At 42.8% G+C, this 12,648-nt stretch overlaps 1 protein-coding gene across 1 annotated transcript in view; it reads left to right on the plus strand.

Moving 5' to 3' along the window:
* The first annotated feature begins 3,603 nt into the window (after positions 1 to 3,603).
* HTR3B (5-hydroxytryptamine receptor 3B) overlaps positions 3,604 to 12,648 on the plus strand; it is a 43,430-nt gene continuing 34,385 nt past the window's right edge. Inside the window, 3 exon segments of the mRNA XM_014588761.1 lie at positions 3,604 to 3,651; positions 5,478 to 5,691; positions 10,354 to 10,514. Coding sequence (XP_014444247.1) covers positions 3,604 to 3,651; positions 5,478 to 5,691; positions 10,354 to 10,514 — 423 coding nt within the window.

Below are 12,648 nucleotides of genomic sequence, written 5' to 3' on the forward strand. Positions count from 1 at the left end.
TTCAGACTCATAAGCTTGAAACTCACACCAGGCACATGTGCATGTGTACCCAAAATCCCATGAAGAGAATGGAGGGGATGGGATTGTAGTGTGACTATTCCCCCTGGGGCATGATCCCTCTGGGGCACAATTTCTCACTTTCTGTTTCTCTGTCTCTCTGGTAGGTGCACACACCCTAAAGACCCCCCCCCAAAAAAAAGAATAAAACAACATCCCTCTCTCTTCAAGTTATTTTCAGGATTCTAAAGAGATAGGAATGTAAACAAGTACTCATAATACACTTGAATAAGTGTTCTTATGGAGGTATATGAGGAGATTTCAAAAAGTTCATGGAGAAATGGAATCAAAGCGCTATTTTTATTTTGACACCAATTTTAAATCCATGCAGTTTTATCATAACACACGCTTCCCTTGAACTTTTTGAAGACCCCTTGTATATGTGGCCCTGCAAGGTTACGGAGATGACAGTGCTCAGCTAGCAGATGGGGAGTAACCAGCTGGTGGGAGGGGCCCTGTTTTGCGTTTGGTGATTTCCACGTGGCAAACTCTCCTGCCTGTTTGATTTCAAGCTATCTATCCAGGAGGTGCTGCACTTGACCTACAGAACTATGAGCTCATACACAAGTTCTTTTTTTTTTTTTTTTTCTTAGAGGTTTTGCTATAAGGCCCAAAGGGCGCCTAACAGAGAGAGACAGAGAGACAGCAAGTGAGAAATCACCCCTCAGGGGGATGGTCACACCACAATCCCTTCTCCTCCATTCTCCTCTCAGGATCTTAGGCACACACGCACATGTGACCAGCGTGAGTTTAAGCCATCGGATCTGTGACTCGAACCACAGTTGACTACGTGGGAGTCCAGTGATGTAGCCATTACGCCAACTGCTGGTCCCACATGAGTTCTATTTTAAACCACCAAATTTGTGGACATTTGCTACATAACCATAGAAAACCAACCCAATGCCAATGAAATCTGGTTTTTTTTTTTTTTTTTTTTTAGAGTGAGCTTTTTGCTATAGGGTGTGTGCGCTCACTGGAGAGACAGAGAAAGAGATAGATAGAAAGCAAGGAACTCCCCCACCCCCGGGAGATGGTCATGCCACAATCCCTTCTCCTCCAGTCTCCTCGCAGGATTTTGGGCACACACGCACACATGCCCAGCATAAGTTTTAAGCTGCCAGGTCCAGTACTCAAACTACGTTGGACTATGTGGGAGTCCAGTGATGTAACCCTTATACCATCTACCAGTTCCCCAATGAAATCTTTTAACAGATGTGAAAACTAAGGCTCAGAAACAGTAAACTATTAGGCCAGTGGTAGGGTGCTTACAGCAGACGGATCCTACATGGCTGAGCAATGTAGCATTTGAACTTGCATGGTTCAAATCCTGAAACTGGCACCTTGAGAAACACATGGGGTGCATGTGTGCATGTGCTCAAAATCCCAAAAGGAGGGGGAGATGGAGGAGAGGAGACTGTAGTGTGACTAGTCCCCATGGGGGATACTTTCTTCCTCCACCCCATCCCTTCTGCCTCTGGCGAGCACACACAATCTCTAGCAAAAATAAAAAGAAAATGAATTCTGAACCAGAAGAAAATGAAATGTTGAGTGTGTCTTTGGACTCGAAGTGGACCTCAGTGGTTAGTTTGATGTTTATTTCAGAGGACAACACTATGGAGTAACAGACATTTTCCTAAGGGACTCTACTCATGAAATGTTGGAGTTTGGCTGGAAGATGTCCATTTCTGCTCTTCTCCTCCAGCCTGCCCAGATGTGCTTGGAAAATTTGGTTTCCCCTGAATATGTACATCTGTCAAAATTTCTGTCAATTTTAGCACGACTGCCAAGGGAGGGAACAAAGAGAGTTCGCGATTAACTTCAAAGAACTTTGTTGGAGAGGAATAAAGATATTTAAGGCCTATTTTGTGAACTAATTGCATTTGCATATTTATGGGATTTACTGATATAGCAGTAATTAAAAACTATTTAGTAGTCTTAAAGGACACATAACTCAGTTGCTGTTTGCATAATAAACACTTCCTTATTATGTTTGCATAATAAACCCTCTCCCCCTGCATCTTCCAAGAGATATTGGTCGGTTTAAGAGGTGCCATATTTTAGTTGAAAATAATGAAAAAACACAGGGCATGGGTTTCTGGGGATGTGGAGAGGAAGCTTATGAAGGAAATATAATTCTAGGTCCTCTCCTTATGACGGGCTGGCCTGCGCTGCTGTCAGTGAATGGCAGACTCAAATATCAGGTTAAGCATTTCTTTTTAAAATTAATTAATTAATTTTATTATTAATTAATTAATTAACTTATTTCTAATACCAGACCTGGCAGCTTGCTTTCTCACTTTTTCTCTCTCTGTATGTCTTGCTCTGGTCAAATAAAAAGTAACCATAATGATAAATAAAATAAAGGAGATAATTCTTTAAAAAAAAATCTATTTATGGGGCCGGCAGGTGGCGTGGTGGTTAAGGGCACTGTACTCCCACATGGACAACCATGGTTTGAGTCCCCGACCTGGCAACTTGCTTTCTCACTTCCCTCTGTGTCTCTTTCTCACATACTCTGTCCCTCTCTGGTCAAATTAAAATAAATAAATAAAGTTAAATAAAATAATTTTTAAAAAACGCTATTTATTTAACTTTATTATTATTAACTTCTAATCTGTTAAAAGGAATATGAACTCACCAGAGAGAGAGAGAGGGAAAGTAAGAAAGCAAGCTGCCAGGTCCAGGACTTGAAGGGCAGCTGGCTATGTGGGAGTCCAGCATCTTAACCAACATGCCACCTGCTGGCCCCTCTGCCCTTACTACTCAGAGAGTCTGAGTGCCCAGCCTCTCCTGATTCCAAGATTTTGACTTAAATGCTAATCTGTTTGAAAGGCCTGAATGAGGGTCACCCATAACCCATACTCACCCTTCCTCGGAAGATGTCTAAGGGGAAGTATCAGAAACAATGGATGAGTAAAAAGCTTTTGATTTTCTTTCTTTTTTTTTTAATTAATTAATTTATTTAACTTCATTTGTTACCTTTTTTTTTTTTTTAATTTGACCAGAGAGAGAGAGAGAGAAAGGGAAAGTGAGAAAGCAAACCACCAGGACTCGAACTGCGGTTGGCCATGTGGGAATCCAGCACCTTTAACTACCACGCCACCTGCCAGCCCCCCAAAGCTTCTGGTTTTCATGCAGTATTAAAGATTGAGATGAGAGGTGACCTCATCTAAAAATACTGAGTAGGGCCAGCAGGTGGTGCAGTGATTAAGGCATGGGACTCCCACATGGCCAGCCATCCTTCGAGTCTCAGACCTGGCAGCTTGCTTCCTTACTCTCCCTCTCTCTCTCTCTCTGTTCAAATTGAATAACAATAATAACAAATACAATTAATAAATAATTTCTTTTTAAAGTACTGAGTAAACTAGCTATACCCAGATAGCACAGTAAAGTTAGAAAAAGATTCGACCTGAGCCAACTTGAAGTACCGAGAGGGCGATCAAGGAAAGAGCAGGACGCTTCTGTATCCAAATGGCTCTGAAGACGAGGCGCTCACAGAGAACCCTTTCCGTCTTGGCAGAACTCATCAGCCAATGAGGAGCGGTCATGGGGCAGGATCGCCGGGCTGTTAGATTAGCTAATGACAGCTGTAATGTACCTGGACTCCACATCATTAGCAATGGCCTTCCAGTAGCAGATGGCCATACGAGAACGTGCCAAGACAAGGGGGAGGGGGTGTGTGTCCCCGAAGGCTTCACTTAGTGTCAGCGGGTGGCAAGAATACACCGTTGCTCATCATCTCAGGTAAACCTGTGCATAAAGGCTCTGCATTCCCTTCCCGTAAAAAGTGCTCCCTTCAGAGCGGGTGCTGCCTGCAGCTTGCTTTTCTCTTGTCCTCATCCATCTCCGAGGTAGAAGCTGACAATTTGGAGAATGAATGGGAAGTGCTGGGACTTTGAGGGCCAAATCAATCCTTCGCGAGCTCATCTCTTGATGAAGTCCCATTTATCTGCCCACCCTCTGTAAAGGGTATTTCTCAAATAAACTTTGTATTAGAGCCCTTCCACCAGGTTCCATTTAGATTTCTTTGTCTTCTGAAATATTCACACATAAAGCAAACAGGAAGACTGGTTGAAGAAACCCCTTGACCATGGCCGCCTAAAACAACTGTGAGAATAAGTTACGTGATGTCACTTCACCCTGGAATGCCTAGCGTGTTACTTACAAAGAAGGACTTTCTTTTACATAATTTAATACAGCCAGAAAATCAGGAAATCAATGTTGCTCATTACGGCTCCTAATCTGCATACCCCATTTCAGTTTCCCCAAAGGTATTTTTTTAATTTTAAAGAATGATCTATTTCACTACATTTTGATTATTATTTATCAACCTGCTATACTGCATGTGTGCTCACCGAAGAGAAAGAGGGAGAGTCAGAGAAGGAAGGTGAGGAAGCAAGCCACTAGGTCTAGGACTCGAACTGTGGTCAGTTAGCCCTGTGGGAGTCTAGTGCTTTAACCATCAGGCCACCTGCTGCCCCTCCCCCCAAAAAGACAAATGATGGAAATGGTATCAAATTTGCTTTTTTGTTCCCTGAGCACTTGTAGGGTCTATAAATAGAAGATAGCATAGTTAGGTAGAATTATGCACTCTTTTCCTTAATAAAAAAAGAAAGAGGGGATCAGCAGGTGGTGTGCTGGTTAAGGCGCTGGATACTCCCACATGGCCAGCCGTGGTTCAAGTCTCAGACCTGGTGGCTTGCTTTCTCACTTTCTCTCTTTCTTTCTCTCCCTCTCTCCCTCTCTCTGTGTCTCTCTGGTCAAAATTTAAAAAAATAAGTGAATGAGTGAATAAAATTAAAAATAAATAATTCTTTAAAAACAAGAGTGAAAGGGCATACAATCACAAAATGGGGGACAAACTTTTATTGAATGATGTTAAATTTGATAGTTCTCATCTTCAATAAGCTTAGAAGTATCCTCTCTTAGGTAGTTATTTTCTGAATTGTGAGCAGTGTAAATTTAAGAAGCACTTCTATTTATCAAAAATCAATGTTTCTTTTAATTAAAGGGGCTTAGGAAAAACAAAAGGCACTTTTCCCATGTATTGCTCGCAGTTGTCCTTCATTAGACAATCCCAGGTTTCCATTAGCTTTGTGTAATTCAGGAGTTTAATAACCATTGTCAAATGCTGAAGATGTTACTGCGTAAGTCTGATTTAGAACAGCTATTTGGATCTCAATTATTAATGAAATTAGTGTCCTGGATGTCAGCAAGACCATTGCCTTAGGTAAAGGCTGTAGAGGAAATCATATTAGTGTGGAATTTCCTCTCCTTCGGGGCTCCTCTTGGATTACATTATTCACTTAGCCCTCTCCTGTCAGGGAGATGGAACTGTTGGCCATGATCTGATCCTGGGCAGAACCAAAGGGAGAAGTTAAGGGGTTTCGTGAAGCATCAATTCTGAAACATTTGTGCAGGGCTGCTATTGCCTTTGTCTCATCGAGTGTTTACAAAATAGCACGGACAAGGATTGCACTAACCGGCCCACGGGGAAGCGCAGAGTGACGAGAAACCCTGGGAGCGGCATTCCGACGGAAGGCAGGCTTGCGTTTCTCCTCCTGGGGACCTGCCCAGGAACACTGGCAAATGCGATGGCTCCTCCGTGGCCCTGCGTCCTGGTGGTTGCCTCAGGTGAGCCCTTTTGATGACTTGAGGAGGCATTCAGTCTTAACTCTAGGAAAGTGGAGGAAATACTTTTTATACACTGTGGTCTATAACTCTGCACAAGTGTTCGTTTTCATTCATCATCTGTGAAATGCCTGTCCCGTGAAGCGACATGGAAACTAATGATTTGTTTCTGAGCTTGTTTCCACAATTACAATATACAAACATATAGCACACAGTGGGACGTTTCTATGCTATACTGAACGCGATACTGAAAATAGGTTTCAAAATGTTATACAGTCATTGTCTGGGAAATCTCTGAAAGCCTCTAGAATCGCTGAAATTCTCTAGAAATCAAGCTCACTTGCAGTCATTTACATCAAACATTTAGGACATTCTTTTTTCAGATTTGCTTTTATGTATGGACAGTGTCTTTTCCTGATTCAGGGTAGTCTTGACTTCATTCTACATCTTTAGCAGCCTAGAGAAAGAGTCCTTTAAATATGCCATGGTTATAGACACCTGTTTGTCATTTCAATATGAGAGACCTTAACATCCAGTCTTACAAAAATCTATACAGGTGACAAGCAGATCTGTAAAGGTAGATTACTACAAACTTGCAAGTGTTGACCATACAACTCCTCTCAAAGCACTTTAAAACTAATATATTTTTGCTAAAGTTCTGAAAGTTTCCTTCCATGGTTCCAGTACTAACTACTGAGCAGAACCATTTTAGTTAGGATCCAATTGATTCATAGTAATGGTTCACAGATCAGGGAAGTATGTTTATGCTGGTGTCACTCAACACCTCTCTTGAAGAGGTCTTCTAGAACTTGTATCTGAAGTCTCAAGTTTTAAAATGTAACTGGAAGTGGAATGAGTCAATTATGGAGTGAAGGAAGGAATCTGGTAGCCGAAGAACTGAGAAAGGTTGTTTTATAAAGAAGAAAGCCGCTTATCATTAAAGTATAAAAATCCTGGATGTCGAACCTAAAGGATAAAAGAATATCTTAATTATAAAAGTAATAACAGAGGAAATTTCATTAAATGCCAAATGGATTTCTTAGCAGAAAATAATTGTGAACATTAAATGAAGATAAAATAGAAAAATGAAGGTGAAAGAACAGAAGAAATTCTTCTTAATGATATCTCTTTCTAATGTTTTGTATTATGCTTTATTTTTGTTCCAAATGTAGCAGAAAAAGTGTTTTAGTAGTGTCTAATAACCAGTGCTTTACCACAAATCATACTGAGACTATTTGCTGCAGAAGAACCTACCCTTTGGAGTTTTACTGGGTTAATAACAAGATGATTTGTAAATGTAAGAACACAAAACCAATCAGCAACACAAGGCCACTCCCTGCAGGTTGTGTACTGGAGCAAGGCAGTATGAATTAGCAGAAGAATCTAGATCCTGCCTCACTACTCAGCAGTCACATGACCTAGGCATGTCAGTTTACCTCTTAGAGACTCGGTTGCCTTGTAAGTTAACTTAGTTGGATATTTGGAGAGGTTTTTGCTATAGGGCACGTGCTTGCCAGAAAGGCAGAGAGAGACAGAGAGACAGAAAGGGAGAAATCACTCCCCCAGGGGGGATGGCCATGCCACAGTCCCTTCTCCTCCATTCTCCTCTTGGGATCTTGGGCACACACACACATGCGCCCGGTGAGAGTTTAAGCAACTGGGTCCGGGACTCGAATCGCGGTTGACTACATGGGAGTCCAGTGACATAGCCATTATGCCAGCTGCTGGTCCCACACAATGTGAATGCTTGATCCTGTACATTCGTCCACAAGCTCTCTTCTTTGCAGCAATCTGTCGTGACTGTGGCATTATACTTGTCTTATCCCTACATGAACAGACTCAGACTCTAAGCTCCCTGAGCGTGGAGATGCTGGTTATCTTTGCCCATCACTGTATTCCCAATGGACAGTGTGCAGCACAGCCTAGGCATTCCAAGAGTCTAGCAACAGCAGCTGCGACCGGTTGGAGTAGCATTAGCACCATGGCTACGCCAAAAGTCCCTGGTATGATTTTCAAATCACCAGGTTCAGGACTTAAACCGCAGTCTGGCATGTGGGAGTCCAGTGCCTTAACCAATGCACTACCTACTGGTCCTGACTCTCCTATAACCTTAAAGATACTAAAGCAAGAATAGCTCTTTTCATCCAAGTATTCCAGACACTATGTGACAGGCGTGTGGGGGGACAGACAATGACACAGCAGTTAACTGTGACCCTCTGTGAGGCTGACCCGCATGTGTGTGCTCAGGGAGGTTCTGGGTTCATATCCAGAGACCTCCCTGAGCACACCAGGCCTGAGTGTGCCCACGATCCAGGGCTGACTGAGGTGGGGGACAGATTGGGGTGTCAAGACTTTGTTGATGGTGCTTTCTCTCCCTCTCTGTTTCTGTTTCTCTCTCTTGCTTGTGAAAGAATCTTTTTTCAAAAAAGGAGAGTGAAAATATTAAGAAAATAAATATGAGAGTAACTCATGAAAACAAGGAAACCAAAGGTATCATTTCTGTTATGTTATCTTTTCCCTCTTTAAAAAAAATTGCTTCACCTACAAGAGTTTCATGGTGCAGTCCTGAACATACCCTACTTCCAGATAGCTTATAAATGAATCATTCGAATCTGATTATTAGCATTCGAAAAGGCAGTGTTAGCGGGGAATCTCTCCTGTATCTCGCTTTTCTGTCCATCGCTTCCGTCGGGGCCTGCTGAAACACCACGGAACTGCGAATCAGTTAGTGCTTGTGTGAATGTCACATTAGCTTTCAAGGGGCATAATTTACTGTTAATTAATGGTCACTTAAATCCTTAATCTCTCTCCTGTAATTGATCTTTCTCCTCAGGCAAATTTGCATTCATAGTAGAAATGTAATTTATTATTTCTTCCCATCTTACACAAAGAACTCTTCCCCCTTTGGGTTTATTTAAACGCACCTTCCATTTCCTCAATATTATTATTTTTCTTTTCATTGCTTCCTTCTCTTTTGTTCCTAGTCCCAGCTTCCAGAACTTTCTCTGTGTTTTCCAAAGACTTTGTGGTATTTTAGCGAGTGTGTGTTTATCCATAGGGAATCTGCAGGTCGTTTCTTAGAAAAGGCAGCGGAAAGGAATTTGAGCGTTATCAGCAGAGGGTAAGGGAAGGCACTTTCATTTCTCAGAATCATGTTTTCACCCCATCTCAGGTAGCTTCTGTCCTCAGCGCTTCCCCGACTGAGACTTGAATTGGAAGCTTCCAAGCGAGGTAAAAATGAAACAGCCCAAAGCAAAGTTTGCAGGAATAGCACTGAGCCGCCTCTGCTCGTGTTCTTCACTTCCTTCCCCTGGGTGACACCAGCGAGAAACGTTCTCAGGTAGAGAGGTTCACAGCGCACTTTTTGACAATAACAGTTTACAAAACCCTCAAAATGATGCCCGATGAAAGCCACCCACCTCCGTCCTGCACGCCTGAATAGCTGATGCCATTTTAGGTATCTTGGGCGAACAGTTAGGGAATTAAAACGCTCATTAGATTCCTGGTTCTGATGGGAATGAAACTGAAGATTCCGCTGCCCACCGTGAGTCTGGAATTGCACCTCCAACGCGTTGTTAGCATTTTGGTCACAGTGACATTGCTAAATCATAGAAATTGCTGCCCGTGGCGGCCTGTGACATGACATCATTCATAAAGAAACGGGCATAAGCAGGATTGTCGCACAGGGAGAAGCGATCTCATTTACGGGTTCCTGCTGGATCCCTCACACCTTCAGCAGCTCATCAAAATAACCATCAAAACCACTGAGAGCCCAGGCGAATCCACACGCAGGACACTACCGATAGATTTCACTCACGCACCGCGTCGGAGGTGTGCAATTTGCTTCAGTCCAATGACTTCTCGAAGCTTTGAATTCCCAAAGGGCTGGCAAAGCTTGTGAACGAAATATCTTTTTGCAATTCAGTGAAAGCCCTCACAAATTTGTCACTTCCAATTGTGGGTGCTCGTTTCTCTCGCTTGCGTTCCCCCCGGCCTCCCACCTCAACACCAATCACTGCTCCTCCACAAATCAAGATGCCTGGGTCAGAGGAAATGGTGGTTTCCTGGGACCAGAGAGAATTTTCCCAAAACAAAGATCTCATTTTCTGACAAGTGCATTTTATTTAAAGACAGACGAAGTGAGAAAAGAGATTTTAGGGAGAAAAGTATGAAATGGCATCTCATTAATCCCATCATCTAGAAACCCATACAGATCTTTGGGTTCGCTGGTTTGTCCATGGTTTTGCTTGGGTTCTCTATTTAATTGTTGAAATACAAATGGAAATGAGTAAACAAAAAGAACCCATGGGGGTTAAGTTTTGGCTAAGTGCTATTTGCCAGGAGGGGGTGATACAGGAATAAGGAAAGGATTCTGTCTCCGAGGTGCATGATTGCTGCAAAATGAAATCGTGGTACAGTTTGCATCCCTGCCGATGGGTTGATTTATTTATCTTTGCAATGAGGTTTCTCTATTGGGCACTTACCATCAGCTACCTTTAAATAAATGTCTGCTGAAGGGCCCACCAGGTGGCTATGAATCTGCGCAGCCTGGAGTGAGCTGAAAACTGTATTCTGCTAAGAGCTACTGAGTCCCCAACAGTCTGAAAGCTCCTAAAGATGCTAAGTTCCTCTTTTCATTTCCACAGTGACGGTTTTCTTTTCCAGGAATTCTGGCTGCAGATACCCCTCATTCCAAGAATTCTGCTCTACAGCATCTCACTAAGAAGCTATTACGGAAATATCACAAGGAAGTGAGGCCCGTTCACGACTGGACTGAAGCTACCACTGTCTACCTGGACCTCTTTGTGCATGCTGTATTGGATGTGGTGAGGACCATCCTGCCTTTTCGCGTCCTTGTTACCTCTTTGAAAACGACCCACAGGGGGCCAGCAGATGGTGTAATGGTTATGTTGCTGGATTCCCACATAAGTTCAAGTTCCGGACCTGGTGACTTAGAACTCATACCAGGCATGTGTGCGCACATGCCCAAGATCCCAAGAGGAGAGTGGAGAAGGAATTGTGGCATGGCCATTCCCCTGGGAGGTGATATTTCACTTTCTGTCTCTCTGTGTCTCTGGCAAGCACACGTGCCCTATAGCAAAATCTCTCTCAAAACAACAACAACTACCAGCAGATGGCATAATGGTTCCATCACTAGACTCCCACATAGTCAATGGTAGTTTGAGTCCCAGACCCAGTGGCTTGAAATTCATATGGGAGGCGGGTGGGCTGGCAGATGGTGTGGTGTTTAAGGTGCTGGACTACCACATGGTGAGCTGCAGTTCAAGTCCTGGACCTGGTGGCTTGTTTTCACACTTTCCCTTTCTCTCTCTCTTTCTTTGGCAAAATCAAAACATTAATAATAATAACAAATAAAATAAAATAAAATTTAAAAAATCTTTTTAAAAAAATTCATGCCAGGTACTTTTGTGTGCATGCCCAGAATTCCAAGAGGAGAATGGAGGAGAAGGGACTGCAGAGTGGACATTTGTTCGGGGGTGTGGTGTGATTTCTCGCTATCTCTCTGTCTCCAGTGAGCACACGCACCCTATACCAAAAATCCTCTCTTAAGAAAAGAAACAAAAAAAACCTACCTGCAGTTTATGCAAGAGTCTAGGAGAGGTTATACTCTTATTTTTAAGTTTACTTATTTCTTTTTTTTCCTAAAGAATAATTTTATTTAACTTTATTTATTTATTTATTTGACCAGAGAGGAACAGAGAGAGAGAGAGAGCAAGAAAGAAAGCCACCAGTTCTGGGACTCAAACCATGACTGGCCATGTGGGAGTCCAGCGTCCTTAACCTCCACGCCACCTGCCAGACCCAAGTTTACTTATTTCTTCCATGAGAGAGAGACAGACAGATGAGAGAGAGAGAGAGACAGTACTCCAAACCCCCAGCAAGGTCCTGATGCCACAGCCAGCCCTAGATTACGGGCATATGCATGCCTGAAATACTCAGGGAAGCCTCTGGGCTTAACTAGGAGCCTTCCCATGTGAGAAGCAAGGAGGGAGAGGTCAGAAGAGGGAGAGGGAGAGAGAGAGGAGGTGCAGAGGTTCACTTCTTTTTATTTATTTATTTATTTATTTATTTATTTTAATATTGCACCACCCTCTGGCTCTTCAAGAGGTTATATTCCTTTTTCTTTTTAAATACTTCATTCTTTTTTAAAAATTTTATTTATTCATTCATTTATTTTAATTTGACCAGAGAGAGAGAGAGAGAGAGAAAGCAAGTCACCAGGTCTGGGATTCAAACTGCGGTTGGCCATGTGGGAATGTCCAGTGCCTTAACCACCATGCCACCTGCTGGCCCTGGTTATATTCCTTTTTTAAAATTGTGTATGTGCTCAAAAGAGACAGATAGAGAGACAGAGAGAGAGGGAGGAAAGCGTCCCTGATGGAGCATGGTCGTGCCACAGTCACTTCTCTTCCGTTTTTCCATTCTGTCAAGTTTGGGGCATACACACACATGTGCCCAACATGTTCTTCAATGCACTAGGGCCGGGATTTGAACTGGAGTAGGTCTTATTAAATCTGGCTCCCTTCACTACCAAGCTACAGGGCTGGCCCAAGAGAGTATTTTCTTGAGATTCTAAATCGAAAGGTTAGGGAAATTGTGTTAGATTCACTTAAGCAGCTACAGTGAGGGAAAATAGTTATTATAAAAATCATGCTTTCTAGCCTTCAACCTTTTTTTTTTGAGAGGTTTTTTTTGTTTTTGTTTTTGTTTTTTTAAATTGATTTTGCATGAGATATATTTTTTTTCTTTGTTTTTGGAGAGGTTTTTGCTATAGGGCGCATGCGCTCGCCAGAATGACAGAGAGAGACAGAGAGATAGAAAGCGAGAAATCACCCCCCAGGGGGGATTGCCACACCGCAATCCCTTCTCCTCCATTCTCCTCTCGGGATCTTGGGCACGCACGCACACGCGCCCGGTGTGAGTTTAAGCCACCGGGGC

This window comes from Tupaia chinensis, unplaced genomic scaffold, assembly GCF_000334495.1.
Source record: "Tupaia chinensis unplaced genomic scaffold, TupChi_1.0 Scaffold000311_2, whole genome shotgun sequence".
NCBI classification, from domain to species: domain Eukaryota; kingdom Metazoa; phylum Chordata; class Mammalia; order Scandentia; family Tupaiidae; genus Tupaia; species Tupaia belangeri.